This window comes from Mobula hypostoma, chromosome 4 (genome assembly GCF_963921235.1).
Source record: "Mobula hypostoma chromosome 4, sMobHyp1.1, whole genome shotgun sequence".
NCBI classification, from domain to species: Eukaryota; Metazoa; Chordata; class Chondrichthyes; order Myliobatiformes; family Myliobatidae; genus Mobula; species Mobula hypostoma.
This window is the reverse complement of record NC_086100.1, coordinates 107,548,931-107,567,662: the sequence shown is the minus strand read 5'-3', so window position 1 is coordinate 107,567,662 and position 18,732 is coordinate 107,548,931. Positions and strand designations below refer to the sequence as shown.

At 39.4% G+C, this 18,732-nt stretch overlaps 1 protein-coding gene across 2 annotated transcripts in view; it reads left to right on the top strand.

The window, feature by feature from the left end:
• The window catches only part of LOC134345541 (probable ATP-dependent RNA helicase DDX60), a 71,390-nt gene that overhangs the window by 7,757 nt on the left and 44,901 nt on the right, over positions 1 to 18,732 (top strand). For both annotated transcript variants that reach the window (XM_063046345.1, XM_063046344.1), the window contains exons 7-13: positions 8,427 to 8,582; positions 9,467 to 9,608; positions 10,412 to 10,570; positions 14,805 to 14,907; positions 15,232 to 15,347; positions 16,369 to 16,562; positions 17,376 to 17,631. In XM_063046345.1, coding sequence (XP_062902415.1) covers positions 8,427 to 8,582; positions 9,467 to 9,608; positions 10,412 to 10,570; positions 14,805 to 14,907; positions 15,232 to 15,347; positions 16,369 to 16,562; positions 17,376 to 17,631 — 1,126 coding nt within the window. The remainder of the gene's footprint in view (positions 1 to 8,426; positions 8,583 to 9,466; positions 9,609 to 10,411; positions 10,571 to 14,804; positions 14,908 to 15,231; positions 15,348 to 16,368; positions 16,563 to 17,375; positions 17,632 to 18,732) is intronic.

Here is an 18,732-nt window from a genome sequence, read left to right as displayed (position 1 = left end):
TCTGTTCAGTCATTGCAGCAGATTACAATTTGTTTGCCTGTACTCTCATTTCATTCTCTAGTTATGGTAGAATTATTTTTTCTAAATTTTCTTGAATCCACATGGATCAGAACCACATGTATACAAAATCTGCATTGAACAGATAAAGGGTTTAACAAAATAGATCTTTAGAAGAAACAAAGCATTATATTTGGTGATGAAAGAACTCAGTAAAATTTAGTTGGGTGATTGTTCTGCTTCCTCGATTCCATAAAATAGTGCAGGCTTCTATTTTTGGTGAGAATAAAGATTGTGACTATATTACTGAAGGAAAACACTGAATAAAGTGCATCATTTTAGACTTAAGATTTCCTACTTTGTCATAACATGTACTTCCTCTGGCATTGAAGAAATGCATTCACAAACTTTTTGTTATAATTTTAATGTCATTGTTGCAAGATGATTTGGAGGTGTGATGAAAATGGGTTTCAAATTCCAAAGGAATATTGAAGCATGGCTTAACTGTTGCTTCAAGGGGTGAACTTTAAGGAGATGGAAGAATCTTAGCAACATCCATGTAAATGCCTTCACCCTTCTATGTGTAATAATTTTCCTACAATTTGGTGACAAGATTATGCAGTACATAAACTCTGTCTTATTCGTGTGTGCTTTTCTAACATAATCTGGGGCTTGAGTTGTCATCATACACACCAAAGTCCTTCTGTTAGTTTTTCCATGGATGTGTACCTTCCAAGTATGGCACATCACATTTGAATAGCAATAGGAAAAAGTAGTTTTGTACGAAGTGCAGTTTATGAAGAATGGAGGGCCCATTTAAAACTGGGTTCTGGAGCCTAAGGGTGGTGGTCTAAAGATGTTGGCTGCTGAAGCCCTGAGGTATAATTGCAGTGGGTGATATGAGTTGATGCTTTCAAAAGTAAAAGAGGAATACAGCTTAAAAATAGATATCGGTGACTTGCTGCTTCTTTCAAAGGGTGAAGTTAATCAATTAAGCTGATGACAAATTGAGGTTTGTGTGAATTTTAGCTGGAAACACTGCTACCAAGTAGTTAATAAGTCACTTGTGCAGAATTGTTGTGAGATTTTTGAATAGGTGCCATGGTGAGCTTGTACTTCTGTTTTATGCAGACATATATAGTGCATAAATGTGAGCCTATGTGCAGATAATAGTTTGGAGATTATCTGGCTCTATCATTGTCTGGTATGGGGGAGCTACTGCACAGGACTGAAAGAAGCTGCAGAGGGTTGTAAATTTAGTCAGCTCCATCTTGGGTACTAGCCTACAAAGTGCACAGGACAGCTTCAAGGAGCGGTGTCTCAGAAAGCAGTGTCCATTATTAAGGACCTCCAGCACCCAGGGCATGCCCCTTTCTCACTGTTACTATCGGGTAGGAGGTACAGAAGCCTGAAGGCACGTACTCAGCGATTTAGGAACAGCTTCTTCCCCTCTGCCATCCGATTCCTAAATGGACATTGAACCCGTGAACACTACCTCACATTTTCTGTTTTTTTTGCACAATTTTTAATCTACTCTTTAAAAAGGGTTCTAAGGGTAAACCTAGCAATTATCAACCTGTGAGTTTGACGTCAGTGGTGGGTAACTGGGTGGAAAGTATTCTTAGAGATGGTATATATAATTATCTGGATAGACAAGGCCTGATTAGGAACAGTCAACATGGATTTCTGTGTGAAAGGTCACAGTTGACAAATCTGATTGAATTTTTTGATGAGGTTACTAGGAAAGTTGATGAGGGTAAAGTGGTGGATGTTGTCTATATGGACTTCAGTAAGGCCTTTGACAAAGTCCTACACGGAAGGTTAGTTAGGAAGGTTCAATCGTTAGGCATTAATATGGAAGTAGTAAAATGGATTCAACAGTGGCTGGGTGGAAGACGCCAGAGAGTAGTGGTGGATAACTGTGTGTCATATTGGAGGACGGTGTCTAGTGGTGTGCCTCAGGGATCTGTACTGGTCCAATGTTGTTTGTCATATATATTAATGATCTGGATGATGGGGTGGTAAATTGGATTAGTAAGTATGCAGATGATACTATGTGGAGTTGTGGATAATGAAGTAGGTTTTCTAAGCTTGCAGAGAGACTTAGACCACTTAGAAGAGTGGGCTGAAAGATGGCAGTTGGAGTTTAATGCTGATAAGTGTGAGGTGCTACATTTTGGTAGGACGAATCAAAATAGGACATACATGGTAAATGGTAGGGCATTGAAGAATGCAGTAGAACAGAGGGATCTAGGAATAATGGTGCATAGTTCCCTGAAGGTGGAATCTCATGTGGATAGGGTGGTGAAGAAAGCATTTGGTATGCTGGCCTTTATAAATCAGAGCATTGAGTATAGGAATTGGGATGTAATGTTGAAATTGTATAAGGCATTGGTAAGGCCAAATTTGGAGTATTGTGTACAGTTCTGGTCACAGAATTATAGGAAAGATATCAATAAAATTGAGAGAGTACAGAGGAGATTTACTAGAATGTTGCCTGGGTTTCATCTCCTAAGTTACAGAGAAAGGTTGAACAAGTTAGGTCTTTATTCCTTGGAGCGTAGAAGGTTGAGGGGGGACTTGATAGAGGTATTTAAAATTATGAGGGGGATAGATAGAGTTGATGTGGATAGGCTTTTTCCATTGAGAGTGGGGGAGATTCAAACAGGACATGAGTTGAGAATTAAAGGGCAAAAGTTTAGGGATAACATGAGGGGGAACTACTTTACTCAGAGTGGTAGCTGTGTGGAACGAGCTTCCAGCAGAAGTGGTTGAGGCAGGTTCGATGTTGTCATTTACAGTTAAATTGGATAGGTATATGGACAGGAAGGGAATGGAGTGTTATGGGCTGAGTGTAGATCGGTGGGACTAGGTGAGAGTAAGAGTTCGGCACGGACTAGAAGGGCCGAGATGGCCTGTTTCCGTGCTGTAATTGTTATATGTTATATGGTTACTCAATATACGTATACTGTAATTGACTTACTTATTTAATATTATTTTCTTCTGTATTATGTATTCCATTGAACTGTTGCTGCTAAATTAAATTTCACGATACATGCCGGTGATAATAAACCTGATTCTGATTTGGTGTAGTTTTGAGTACAGTGGATTCCAGTTCATTGGGACACATCAGGACAAGTACAGTTTGGTCAATTAAGCGGTTACTCCAATTAGCCCAAGTTTCATGGAAATAGTTAAAAAGCTATATGAAAAAAAATCTACTGTTTAACTGAGTGACAAATTATGTATTTAAATGAAATACAGAACAAATTAGTACACTACCAATACTACTGGTTGTAGTTGTATCTGACGATGACAAAAACCTTGTGCAGGAGACTGGAAAAACTGTTGCACTGGGGCTCTCTCTTGACCTTGGAAGTATGGGTTTCGTGGAATGAAACAAGCGTCACAACTGAGGTTTTCCTTGGTTGCAGTGGATGACCATAACTACTTCTGTGCCTCGTTATGCCCTTCGCTTTCCATATTGCATTGCAGAACCACCTTCCTGGCCATTGGACCTCACTAGATCTCATCCACTCACTCTGCCAGAGCTGACTTTGCATGCTAGAATAGGCTTATCCCTATCTCACGGGGTACGATGCCTTCTGGCTACCCTCACCTGGTTTAGCTTGCCTGTCGAAGCAGTGTGCCAGGGTATGGTTCCTCTCATATGCAAACAGCTACTTGAACCACAGGTGAGAGCTGCAGGTCCGGAGGGGATCAAAGGTAGCATTCAAGAGGATTGTCAGTACCTTCATATTCTTCATAGTTCCTAACTTGTCGAAGCAGTGAAATAGTTCTGTGGCATTTTCGAGGCTGAATGCTTGAAACCGCAGTGAGCAAAACAGTTCTGAATTGTCTTGCTGTTTATTTCTTACTAAACATCAGTGATAAAAATAACTACTTTTTGAACTCGAACATGCAACTGAAGTTATTTAAAACCGTTCCCTCTAGGTAGAGTAGTGTCACACAAATACACACGACAGGCGATGGCTATAAACTGTTCGACAAGTCTCCTGTCTCAATTAAGCGGCATAATGTCCCAAATAAACAAAGGCGATTTTGCTTCTTGGTTTTCCCTCTTTTAAGAGTTGTCCCAAATAAGCAGCTGCCCTGATTAAAACGGCCCAATTAACTGGAGTCCACTGTATTTACAAATTTTCATGGTAGATTTTTCAGAAAAACGAAGAACAATGTGGGAAAGTTGTATTCTGACATTTAGGAAATTTATGCTTTTGATTGTATCAATAAGAGCCACTGCCTTTCATGATCCATAGTTTTCTTAGCTTTACATTTAATGCTTTTGGAATTTCTTGAAACTGTTACAGCTTTGTCTACTCAAAAGTCAGTGCCCTATTCAAACAAGTGATCCTGTGGAGAGACTGTATATGAATTGTCATTCAGGGAATTTAGATTGTTTATCCCTTCCAGGAACTACATTAATCCAAACTTGTTTAGCATTCTATAATTTATATAAGAACTGATGAATTTTCTATTTTCTTTCATTTTTGCTTCAGTTAGCTCAGACATACATTTATCCAAGTGTGTTACTGTGCCCTGCTGCCCTTAAAAATAAATGTTCAAAGCTACAATTTAAAGTCAGAGAAATGTATACAATATGCACCCTGAAATGTTTTTTTCTGTGAAACCATCCACAGAAACAGAGGAGTGCCCCAAAGAATGAACGACAGTAAAATGTTAGAACTCCGAAGTCCCCCCCACCAGCTCCCCCTCCCCCCACCGACAAAAAAAAAGCATTGGCACCATCACTGAGCACTGAAGCGTGAGCAAAGCAATAGCAAAGATACTGACTTGCAGTTACCCTAAAGACTTCGAGTTGCACTCAGTACTCGACCTACCACAGGTTCTCTCTCCTTAATAAGGGAGAAAGAGGTGTCTCCATTTTCCCAGTGAGTGGGGAGACATAACGAACAGCTCTCTGGTCTACTATGCTAAAAGTACATTATGTCGCTTTATTCGAGCTCTGTGCCTGAAGCTCAAAAAGATCCCAGGTCTCCATGCACACAGCCATAGATATTTTGACTCCCCTGACGACACATGTGTCTCCTGTCATGACACTGACTCTTGATTCACCCGTTTCCAGAGCCCCGAGATCCTAGGCTTCCGAATCTGAGCCAGACTCTTATGCCGAGCCTTTAGCATACTGAACAATGGCCAGTTATGGAACCCCGAGAACCCATTCCTGCAAAGAACTGTAGTCAGCGTGTAACTCCAGGTCAGGGTCTTCAAAAGAACCCTGAAAGGGAGAAATAGAGATATTAAAGATGGAAATAGAGCTGTTTCCGAAGATGCAAGCAAAGAAGTCACTGTTAGGTGCCATTAACTCTCCTAAGCTCCACCTTCAAATTTTGAATGTTGATTATATCTGTAAAGCATTAAAGTAACCTCATCTCAATTGATGAACAACAGGGCCAAGCTTCCATCCTGAAGCACTAATGTGGAATCCTAGTTTCCAGCACTAGCGTGGGCCTTGATTATAGTGCATTCCCCGCAGCAGCCTGCTGGCCATGGCTACTTTAGTGATGGAGTCATGTGGAGTAGAGGGTTGCTGCGTGAATTTCTCCAAGTTACCTAGCTGACTGCAGGAAGAATTTTTTTTTGATTCTCAATGTTTTGATGTGCTTTCTAGAGTGTGGCTATTCCAGTTAAAGTTTTGGTGACTCCCAAGCAGTGGGTGCTAAATTTGACTCTGGTAAATTTTCACCTTGGATGCACAAGCAACAAAGCTTACAAGTTGGTCTTGGAAGATCTTAACCTGAGCATACCCTACCCTTGAGCACTGAGCAGACAAAAATGTATTGCATGGTCTGTTTCTTGCAGTATTTGCAAGTTTTGGGTTTGCAGGATGAACCCTTTTCTCCATGTCTACTTTTGACTGGCAGCTTGGGTGCTTTATTTTCTATAGGTGATCTGATTCTGTGGCCCTGCAGGAAGCTGTTCAATCAACATAATGTCTATGCTGACACTAGCATCATTCTCTGCAAGTTGTTTATGCCACAAATCCCACTAGGTGATTGCAGCAACAGTGCTAACTAGCTTTGTTATCACCTGGAAACTCCTGCATGATTTTGGACATTTTTCTGCTGTGTTGAGGTGATGCAGAAAATGTCTCAAATCCTCTACTTGCAGTTTTTTCTCCTTGGCTATCCAACAACTCTTCAGATTACAGCTGCTTTTCTACTGGAGATGCATAAGCTGTTAATATTCAGCACAGCAATGATTCCACAGCGATAATTTTGACGGATTAATTTTCTTTGTAGAGTGTTGCCATATGGGCAAGAATGTCCAACACGAGAATAAAATACGTTGGTTTGGATTTCAATCATGAGTGGATTGTGCTCTTTTTGAATTTAAAAGTTTACTTGTAATGGATCAGGCTCCAACATCTCATGGTAACAGTACAAAATCTGATTGGTGTTATTCTGAGGTGAAACTGGGTTTGTGAATAAATGAGCTATTCCAAAAGATGTTCATCAATTTTTGTATCATGCTTATGCAGATGGGATCAAACCTGTGATTTGTTCTGAGTTTGATTTTGTTATTGCTGTATAGTCAAAAGCCAGACTAATGCTGATGGGCTGTGGTCTCTTGCTATCAGTGTGAAGAGATCTACTGTACTGAAATAGATTGGCTTATCATTATGTTAATGAGTGAGGATGCGAATAAACTTTCAGATAGGCTATTGCATAACATCTGGATTTTCCACTTAAGTTTGATGTGAAAGTGATTTTCACAAATGCTTACATCATATAGATCAGCTGATGGTCCCTATCTTGTTCCAAAGCAGGGCTTGATTATTTACAGCACCCTATGCTGTTGAGAAATGAAGTACCAGTGAAAATTTTTCCCCTATTTACTATATGACTGGTCTTACCAGAAATCAGCTTGCTTGGGATGTTAATTTTTCAATAATGAGGGAAGAGTCAATGTGGAGTGACAGATCAATGAATTTGAAGAAATAAATCACTGAAATTATTTTTTTTAAACGCAAACAACCTCCCCCTCGTACCCCATCTGTTATTTATTTTTATACACACATTCTTTCTCTCACTCTCCTTTTTCTCCCTCTGTCCCTCTGAATATACCCCTTGCCCATCCTCTGGTCCCCCCTCCCCCCCCTTGTCTTTCTTCCCGGACCTCCTGTCCCATGATCCTCTCTTATCCCTTTTGCCAATCACCTGTTCAGCTCTTGGCTCCATCCCTCCCCCTCCTGTCTTCTCCTATCATTTTGGATCTCCCCCTCCCCCTCCAACTTTCAAATCCCTTACTCACTCTTCCTTCAGTTAGTCCTGATGAAGGGTCTCGGCCTGAAACGTCGACTGCACCTCTTCCTAGAGATGCTACCTGGCCTGCTGCGTTCACCAGCAACTTTTATGTGTGTTACTGAAATTATTTAGCTCTTTTGTGTCTTTAGAACTTTACACAGCTTCAGAAGTGCAATAAAGCATGTTTTCCTCAAGCCTTTGTGTAAACATTCATTTCTGCTATGCTGTCTTAACAGCTTCAGCAGCCAGACCTTTTCCAAGGAATGAGAAATACCAAGAATTTGTTGAATCTTTGCACCGTGAATCTTTGATCTTGATTTTTAATACGAATGCTAATCTGTCAGTATTCTGGGGTCCTATTCACGTACTTGCATCCTAGGTAAAGTAAATGTTATATGACTTCATATTAGATTAGATTAGGTTAGATTATGAGGACTCACAGTCCTCTTTTATTGTCATTTAGTAATGCATGCATTAAGAAATGATACAATATTCCTCCGGTGTGATATCACAGAAACACAGGACAGACCAAGACTGAAAAACTACAAAAACCACATAATTATAACATAGTTACAACAGTGCAACAATACCATAACTTGATGAAGAACAGGCCATGGCATAGTGAAAAAGTTCAAAGTCTCTCGAAAGTCCCACATCTCACTCTCCCTGCCATACCCGACCACAGTCCGACTCTGAGTCGTTGGAAAACTTAGAGCTCCGATCAGCCCTCCGGCATCGAGTACCGAGCACCATCTCTGCCGAACGCTTCGACCTCAGCCTTGGTCACCAGCAGCAGGCAAAGCCGGGAATTTTGGGGCCTTCCCTCCGGAGATTCTCGATTGCACAGTAGCAGCAGCAGCGAACCGGGCATTTCAAAAATTTCTCCAGATGTTCCTCTGCTTCTCACGTCTGTCTCCATACGATATCATTTCACCGGAGAGCTGCGCGCACTGCGTCACGCTGCCATCTTCTCCTCCCGCCTCTTCGTGATATTCAAAATTACATGTGTGATCTTGTTGCTTTGTCATAATTTCTATTCAGCTTTTAACCCATTCTTGTTTGTTTCAATAAATAAGATCAGCACTTTTTTCAAATTCTAGTTATATTTAATGTACATTGATTTTTGGCTATGCTTTGTTACAGACAGTGGATGAAATCTTAACATTTCAAGAGGCAGTAGACTTGTGTCGAATGTATTGTGTACATGTTGCCTTACTTATTCACTTACCGTTAACAAAGCGAGCCCAGAAGAAATTCAACTTTAAGTGGGTGAAACCAGCTTCAGATTTTCTACAATTGGTAAGCTCAAGGCAATGCTTAATAGGTTTCTAAGCCAGAACCTTACTGTAAAGGTATCAGTTGGTGATATTGAAGGTTATAGATTTTGAAATGTGGAAGTCAAATGCGATGCTAATATATATTTTTTCTTTGTCCACATGAAATAATCAAACAGTCTACTGGCAGATAACTGTTCAGAAATACACTTTGACTTTTAGCTGCTCTGTTACAATTACCTATCAGATAGAATTTGGTATTCCGAAATGTAGAAATACTTATGTCCCTGTAGGCTTATATATACAATTTTGCAACTAGACTTTCAGACATGTCAGGATAAGCCAACTGAATTCAAAATATGCTTTTTGAATGTTAAAGCTGTAGCCAAATGCATTTTTACTGTTGTGTTCTAATACTGGGTCCAGTGCCGAGTGTCACATTAATCTTGGATTTAATGTTACTTTGGGTGCAATACTCATTTTCTTATGTTTACAAACTATACCAAAATCTTATTCTGTTACTGCTTAAAGCTCATGTATTCATTTTAAGTGAATATAACAACTGAAGTATTGATTAGCTCTGGTATTTTCCTGGATAATCTAAGTTTAAACTGAGTTTACATTAATGGTTGAAACTTGTCTTTATTGATGGAAGAATATTATGAGAGAGTTGACCTAATTTCTCCAAATCAAGCAACCCATTACAAAGATGATATATTGAAGCAATAACTAATTATTTCTTAAGACTGGCGTTGGATGAAATAAACTTAAATGTATGCCTGGTTGAAATAAAATGTTCTATATTCTAGCAGAACAGTGTAAGAAAATATTCACATAATGAAACCAACTTTATTAAATGTGAGAATGGTTGACATCATTTCATATCAATTTCTGTAATTTAATTTGCAGCAATATACAAGTCAACATTTTATTCTGAAAGCCCTTGATGTCACTCAGAACCGAAGAGGTGATATGGTGCATTTGTGTGACCTGAATGATTCATTACTTTTGTCAAGAGTGGCTCTCTGCAGTAGGGTGACAGATAACACAGGTAACATTAATATAAGGAAAATTAATTCTGCCCCTCAGGTTCCTTTTCATTGGTTATGGCAGGGATTATAATTTGTTTCTCTATCCGAAATGGAATTATTTATACTGTCACCTTTCTCCTTTTCTCGTTACCGTTGTTTAAACGCTCTTTCCCACCAAAAAAAAAGTTTAAAAAATGGTGAAGTGAACATACACTTTTAGTATGATGATATTCCTATGCTAACATGCTTGATGTTTTCATGGGATTGTAGTTGTAACAGTATAAATTGTGATGCACAATAGCTCTGTAATTTAAAAAAAATCAAACATTAGAATCTGAAAAGATCTTACTAGGTTAATCTTAAAGCCAGTTGATTCGTTTTCTAAGAACCAGATATGTAGAAATGCTCTTAGAACCTTGGAGGCTGATCATTATAAAACATTGCAGCTTTACAATCTCTCAATATCTTGTGGCCAAATAACTAGTATAATTGTTTTAGTAATTTGCTGTATGAGAAATATGCTTGACAGTTTAGTCTCAATCCCAAAATGAGTGCAGTGTTTACGGTGTGTCTGCAACCTCTTTTTCTAAGATTTGACTGACCAAAAGGTGAGTTTGGGCCAGCAACTGCATTGTCAGAGCATGAATTTCTTGCTGTTGTCTTCTGTGATCCAAAATCTGAATAAATATTATGCATTGAAATGATCATTTACAGAATAAATGGCAGCCATTAGTTCTCACATTTTTTAGGACTAGGCAGGCACACTTTTCTATACCACAAGAATTCTTGAGCTAACACAAGTATAATTTGTTATATTAAATAGAATCCGGTTTGCAGATGGGAGAAGTTGTTGAAGAAGAATACAAGAAACTGTGGAAAATTTTGTCCAATTTAGCCCCTGATTATGATGTGGGCAAAGCATTTCCTTTGCAAACTACTTCAAAAATGATGGCGCTAGAAAATGAAAATCCTGTGGCTGAAGGTAATTCTAGCAATTTTCCTTTTGTAGTGTGTAAATAGTAGATTTGATCCAAGTATTGATTTCTTTTACTGGAAAATATTCTAGCCTTGTAAGAATACAAGTCCGTTAGATCTTAATGAAGAGAATAAAAATGCAACAAGAAATAATGTTAAAACAGGAATGAGTATGATATTGACTGTAAAAGCTTTTATAGATATGTGAAAAAGAAAAAGATTGGATAAGACAAATATAGGTCCCCTACAGACAGAAACAGGTGAATTGATTATGGGGAGCAAGGACATGGCAGTCCAATTGAATAATTACTTTGGTTCTGTCTTCACTAAGGAGGACATAAATAATCTTCCGGAAATAGTAGGGGACAGAGGGTCCAGTGAGATGGAGGAACTGAGGGAAATACATGTTAGTAGGGAAGTGGAGTTAGGTAAATTGAAGGGATTAAAGACAGATAAATCCGCAGGGCCAGATGGTCTGCATCCCAGAGTGCTTAAGGAAGTAGCCCAAGAAATAGTGGATGTATTAGTGATAATTTTTCAAAACTCGTTAGATTCTGGACTAGTTCCTGAGGATTGGAGGGTGGCTAATGTAACCCCACTTTTTAAAAAAGGAGGGAGAGAGAAACCAGGGAATTATAGACCGGTTAGCCTAACATCGGTGGTGGGGAAACTGCTAGAGTCGGTTATCAAAGATGTGATAACAGCACATTTGGAAAGCGGTGAAATTATCGGACAAAGTCAGCATGGATTTGTGAAAGGAAAATCATGTCTGACGAATCTCAGAATTTTTTGAGGATGTAACTAGTAGAGTGGATAGGGGAGAACCAGTGGATGTGGTATATTTGGATTTTCAAAAGGCTTTTGACAAGGTCCCACACAGGAGATTAGTGTGCAAACTTAAAGCACACGGTATTGGGGGTAAGGTATTGATGTGGATAGAGAATTGGTTGGCAGACAGGAAGCAAAGAGTGGGAATAAACGGGACCTTTTCAGAATGGCAGGCAGTGACTAGTGGGGTACCGCAAGGCTCAGTGCTGGGACCGCAGTTGTTTACAATATATATTAATGACTTGGATGAGGGAATTAAATGCAGCATCTCCAAGTTTGCGGATGACACGAAGCTGGGCAGCAGTGTTAGCTGTGAGGAGGATGCTAAGAGGATGCAGGGTGACTTGGATAGGTTAGGTGAGTGGGCAAATTCATGGCAGATGCAATTTAATGTGGATAAATGTGAAGTTATCCACTTTGGTGGTAAAAACAGGAAAACAGATTATTATCTGAATGGTGGCTGATTAGGAAAAGGGGAGGTGCAACGAGACCTGGGTGTCATTATACACCAGTCATTGAAAGTGGGCATGCAGGTATAGCAGGCGGTGAAAAAGGCGAATGGTATGCTGGCATTTATAGCAAGAGGATTCGAGTACAGAAGCAGGGAGGTACTACTGCAGTTGTACAAGGCCTTGGTGAGACCACACCTGGAGTATTGTGTGCAGTTTTGGTCCCCTAATCTGAGGAAAGACATCCTTGCCATAGAGGGAGTACAAAGAAGGTTCACCAGATTGATTCCTGGGATGGCAGGACTTTCAAATGATGGAAGACTAGATGAACTAGGCTTATACTTGTTGGAATTTAGAAGATTGAGGGGGGATCTGATTGAAATGTATAAAATCCTAAAGGGATTGGACAGGCTAGATGCAGGAAGATTGTTCCCGATGTTGGGGAAGTCCAGAACGAGGGGTCACAGTTTGAGGATAAAGGGGAAGCCTTTTAGGACCGAGATTAAGAAAAACTTCTTCACACAGAGAGTGGTGAATCTGTGGAATTCTCTGCCACAGGAAACAGTTGAGGCCAGTTCATTGGCTATATTTAAGAGGGAGTTAGATATGGCCCTTGTGGCTAGAGGGATCAGGGGGTATGGAGGGAAGGCTGGTACAGGGTTCTGAGTTGGACGATCAGCCATGGTCATACTGAATGGTGGTGCAGGCTCGAAGGGCCGAATGGGCCTACTCTTGCACCTATTTTCTATGTTTCTATGAAAACTACATTTGAGGGCTGAGTGTATGGAAACTTTTTTAAAGTATAAATGCTTAATGAGACAGCAAAATAGCTTAATTCAAGAATGATGCCTTGAAGCTAGTGGAATTTAAGAAAATAGAATATGGAGGAATCTGGTTTTGGGTCTGGGAAGAAATGGCAGAAACACCAGGAACAAAGGTATGGGCTTGTTCATGGGTAAGGGTAGAGGTTTTGAATTAAATTCGTGAAGCAGATTTGGAACCACACGAGTCCTTTAAGGGTTGATGCAAGTCTATACTGATGCAGAACAATATTTATGCTACGATTTTCAGTCTTTAATTGTTAATCCAGACAATCCTTTCATAAGCAATGTTCCACCATTTTATTCAATCTCTGGAAAAACATCTATGGTGACAAATACTGTTTATTCTTTCATCACACTTTATTTTAAATTTTCTGTTTCTTCAGATCTTATGATTCTTGGGATGACGCTGTATCTTTTATTTATAGTTTGTGTACCACTGATTAGAACTTTTTTACACATTCAAAAAATTTTAATCATTAAGTATCCTTATTTCTATATTCAGTACTCCTTTAAATAAGTTTTAAAATGATTTGCCATCAGAGAATGCTGTAATTATTCTGCACTATGTAGTTGCACTTGTTCAACTTGCCTTTTTTATTTCATTATTAGATGACTGTCATGTTTTCTTCCATTATCAAAATAACTACACCAGTAATTGCATTTCATGGGCTGTAAAATATATTGATATTATTCAGCACAAATGGTGCCATATGAATGCAAACTTTTGCACATTGAAGATACTAGTTGAGGCAATACTGTAAGAGTGGATTGAAATGACGGTAGTCTGGTATTGGCCATCTGAGGGAAGAATGTTTCCATGATGTGTTACATCAATAGCATGAATTTTACCTATGTTGGAAACACAACTGATGAAATTGATACTCATCTTAGAAGCTGAATTTGGATGAATCATAGGTACTGTAAGTAAAATGATCTGGTATGTCATCCTGATGAGATTACTGACAATGATTGGATGCCATTAACAAGGGCTATGGGTGGAAAGGCTGTACTACATTGGGTCTACTGCTAAAGTATACATGATGTAGCAATGAGATGCTGTTCTGAATTTTGGTCCTTCTAAAATGATCCATGGTAGAAGGACCTATATATCTGGTTGGTCATGAGAAAAGAGGAAGATAGATTAGCATTTAACACAAGATATTCCTGACGTCCCTACTAGGCAAGGACGATGTACAAATATAATTTGTCGAGAAACTTGTGTGGATCAGTCATGCAAGTACATGAAGGAGATGATTCAACAGCATGTAAATTATTGATCCTTTCACCATTTGTACATGTACCAATCAGGTGCATTACAATAATCTAACCTGGTCGCAACATATTGATGCAGCTATAAAGAAGGCAAGACAGCAGCTATATTTCATTTGGGGTTTGAGGAAATTTGGTTTGTCACCTAAAACACTTGACTTTTACAGATGTATCTTGGAAAGCATTCTGACAGGCTGCATTACTGTCTGGTATGGGAGGGGCGTGGTTCTACTGTACAGAATTGAAGTAAGTTGCAGAAAGTTGTAAAATTAGTCAGCTTCATCATGGGTACTAGCCTCTGTAGTATCTAAGACGACTTCAAGGAGCAGTGACTTAGGAAGGAGGCATCCATCATTAAGGACCCCCATCACCCAGGGCATGCCCTCTTCTCATTGTTACCGTCAGGAAGGAGATACAGAAGCCTGAAGACACCCACTCAGTGATTCAGGCAGGAACAGTTTCTTCCCCTCTGCCATCTGATTTCCAAATGAACACTGAATCCATGAACACTACCTCACTACTTAATTTATTTCTTTTTTTGCACTACTTATTTTAACTTGTACATATATAATTACTGTAATTTCATTTCTTGACATGAACTGGGGATATTAAACCTGCTTCTGACAATTTATCAAGGTTTCTTCACAGATCCTCCCAAAGCTTGTCAGGAGTGATAAAGATAGTGATTGCATGGAAAATCCACCATCTGCAAGTTGTGTACACTTTTGATGGGGGTGGGGGGTAGAGGAATATAATCCTGGCCTGGATACCATGCCCATGTCCCAAGAGTAAACATACAAACAGTTTTCAATTGATCATTTGGTCTGAGCCATAGGGTACTATTACTATTTCTATTATGTTTTACTTAAAGGTCCATTGGAGGTTATCCCTGAAGTTAGTTTGATTCCTGTCAATATTGCCTTGGTTGAGGAATATGTTGGAAGTATTTTGAAGGACTTTCCTATATTAAGCAGGCAAGAGCAATTTTGCATTCCATTTTAAGTATTTCTGTTCCACCAGTATGATTTAAGAATTGCTTTGGTGTTAACTGTTATTCTGAGAATTTTTGGTTGGTTTTCAATTTCACCTATAGAAGTGCGAACTTAATAAAGTATTAGGAATTTGAGCTAAATGGTGCTGGTTAATCATCTATTAAGGATTTTAAAATGTTGCATATGGAACACTTGCATTTTTGTCCATATTGATATAGAAATTTTGAACATTTGTACTTTGATTTGAATTTTACAATGATTCCATATTTGGAACAAGTGACACTTTTTTTTAAAAAATCAATTCAGTGACAGTCCGGTGGTTACAGCTCTTTCTGAAAGCAAAGAATTTGATAATCTTGTAGACTGGTATCCTGAGAAACCACTCAGCGATGATTACGAAAGAACCCGGTCCTCAACCTTTGGTAAGGCTTTTAATAATATGTTTGTGCAAAGTAAACATTTCAATAGGTTCAGTAGGTACATTTAATGTCAGAAATGTATTACATCCTGAAATTCTTTTACTTCACAAACATCTACAAAAACAGAGGTGCCTCAGAGAATGAGTGACAGTTAAAAGTTAGAACCCCAAAGCTGATCCTAGCTCCCCCTCCCACACATAAGCAACAGCGAGGCAAAGACCCCCCCCTCCCCCACCAGCAAAAAAGCATTGGCATCTCCCACCGAGCACTCAGGTGTTCAGCAAGCATCAATAAAGACACGGGCTTGCAGTACCCAACAGGCTCGCTCTCCCTAATAAGGGAAAAAGAGGTGTCCCAGTTTCACAGCGAGAGGGGAGTCATAACAAACAGCTTGCTGATTTATGATAAAAATCTGGTGCATCGCTTTTTCTGAGCTCTGCGCCCGGAGAATCAGCCACGGAAAGGCTCAGGTCTCTGCACACACAGCTAGCAGCTAACTCGCTGCTCCCGATATTCAGTGTTCTCCTGTGACGCCTCGGTTAGGGGCACTGGCCCGTCTCCAGAGCCACGAGAATCCGGCACCCTGAAGGCGCACAAGTCTTCCAGGCTGCGTCCTTAGGGCATCAAAATGCGGCCAGTCGTGAGGCCCTGAGAGCGGGTTCCGTTCCCACAAAGAACCAAAGTCAGAGTGTGACTCCAGGTCAGGGTCTTCAAAAGAACCTTGAAAAGGGCGGGGTGGGGGCGGGAGAGATAACTAAGATAGAAATAGAGCTGTTTCCGAAGATGCAAGTAAAGGAGTCACCATTAAACTTTTTAAACATTTCATTAAATCTGTACAATATCATCACTTGAACTGTGATTGTTAAGTGCAAAATCTTAACTACGTTGAAGGTTTGCTTTTGAGCTATATTTCCTTATAGCATGGCCAGTAGTTAGTGTTTTGTCTTGTAAATTTCTAGTTTAATTGATCAAATACATGAAATTCTGTCCAACTTTAATCGATTTTTCTCTTTTCACCACACAGGTGAAAAAACCAATGATCCCTGGGTAAGAAAGCGAATGCTTAGAAATTACCAGAAGCTTGTCAGATTTCACAGATTTTATGGATCAACACTTGAGGGCAACATCACCAAGAACATTATCACCAATGTGCAAGGGGCTACAGTTGTAGCACCAAAATCGGCCAATGTTTTAAGTGGAAAAGGCAAAAAATTACCTGTGAGTTATTAATGTTTCAGAATTTTATGTATTCTTGTATCATATTCCAAGGAATAGTTCTGTGAAATCTTTTTATTTTGTCTCAACACTAGGGTTTATGATAGGACGAAAGTGTTTTTGAGTTTGGGGAAAGATATGTTGGTTGACCATTCAACTTTAGTACTGAAGGGAGTAGATCTAATAATATGCAATCTCTAGGAAAGATTTTGGGTTTTAATGGAAAGCATTGTAAGTATGGACATGCAATTGTGTCTTTGATTTATCGTGTTTGGTTTTGCAGCTATTGGTGAATAGCATATGGGTGAAGAATTAATTCTGATCTCTGCTATGTAATTTGATTTTTGCATTGGTGTAGAAGAGCTGAGTGTCCTTAATATCTACATTATGTTGAGGTGCATTGCAAAGCACTTTTTAGACCGAACTTTCAGTGAAGTGCCATTAGAATAAATGTTGTTCGGTTAGTTACTTCAGAAGTGCAGTTCTTTCAATATAGGAAATCCTAGCAGCAGTTTTTGAGAGAGGTTTTTGCAAACATCAGTGTCTTAATGATCTTGTGAAGTTGATATACGTTATCCAGGACATTGCTGAATAACTCCCCTGTTCTTTAACTTATGATATGTCAAGTTATACGTGCTTGTGAAGGCTCCATGCTTTGCCTCCATGCTTTGCCTCATCCAAAAATATGGATGCAATCTACTTATGGGTGCCTTGTTTTACTTCACTAAATTGCATAATTAATATTTGGAGTAAGAGCAGATGTAATTGTTTGGTATAATTTAAATTAAAAGCAGGCTAATCGTTTTCTTCCCACAGCCCAAGAAGAAAGCTGATATAATTGCAGAAGAAAACATAAGAAAAAAGAAAGAGAAGGAAGAGCACAAGCAAAGGGAACAATGGACTTTAATATCCAAAAGCATTATCAAAATGATTCAGGAGAATTTTGACCAAGGAATTAAAAAGCTTGATGAGTTTCTGAAGAAATGCTCAGGGGATTCTGTAAAGTTGATTGCAGAAATGGAAGTACTGGAAAACTGCTTTAAAATTTGGGTTGAACATTGCCAAACTACAGGTCTGAATGGCTTGATTTTGTTTGAGTACAATTTATGGATAAGTCAATTGCAAATATAAACTGCTGAAAGAACTTGGGGCTCGTGGCATCTATGAAGGCAAAGTGATGTTTGCTGTTTCGGGTTGAGACCCTGCCTTGGGACTGAGAGTGGGAAGATGACCTATAAATATGTGAGGCAGGGGTGAGACTAAGATGAGAGATGAAATCAAATGGGGTAGGTGGTATGATTTCGCAAACACGAGGAATTCTGCAGATGCTGGAAATTCAAGCAACACACATCAAAGTTGCTGGTGAATGCAGCAGGCCAGGCAGCATCTCTAGGAAGAGGTACAGTCGACGTTTTGGGTCGAGACAGCAAGCATTGAGCCAGGAGGGGAAGTGTTATGACAGGTTGACAGCTGATAGGTCGAACCAAATAATGGTAGGACGTAGGGCAAATGGAACCAGTTGGGAGAGGGGATAGAAAGAGTGAGCAGTGGAGGAAGAAACCCAAGTAGTGGGCAGGTAGAATTGGGTGGGGGAAGGTTATGAAACTAAACAACAGGGTGGCAGTGAGTGGAGGAATGTAAAAATTGAACAAAGGGAAAGAGAGGCCCTGTGAGAATGGGAAAAGAACACTTGAAGTGGGTTATATGAAATTGTAAAACTTTGTGTTCTTGTCTTTGGTCTGTAGGCTACCAAAACTAACTGAGTTTGGACAAATTGAATATTGAATGGCTTGTCAGTCAGTAGAACAGAAACACTGGAATAACATACTTCTGACCAAGTTTAGGTTTGTAGAGCTCAAAATTCAAGCATATGAGCCAGAAAGGTAGTTTGATCAAGGACATCAAGAAACTTGAAGATGGAGTAGTAATTTGAATGAATTGGGGATGAGTATAAATTTTTATTGTGTATATCATTGATGATGGTTTTAAGAAAGATGGGTAGTTTAAGAAGCTATCTGCAATATCATATTTAAGGAGGTCCAGTAAGAAGCTGGGTAGTTTACAGCAGTCAATAGAGCAATAATCAGGCTTTCTAGACAGCGTGATCTTTAGGTTTAGATGGGATATGAAAGATGCTGATGTAATCTGGGCTTGAGGATAGGTCAGAGTGCTG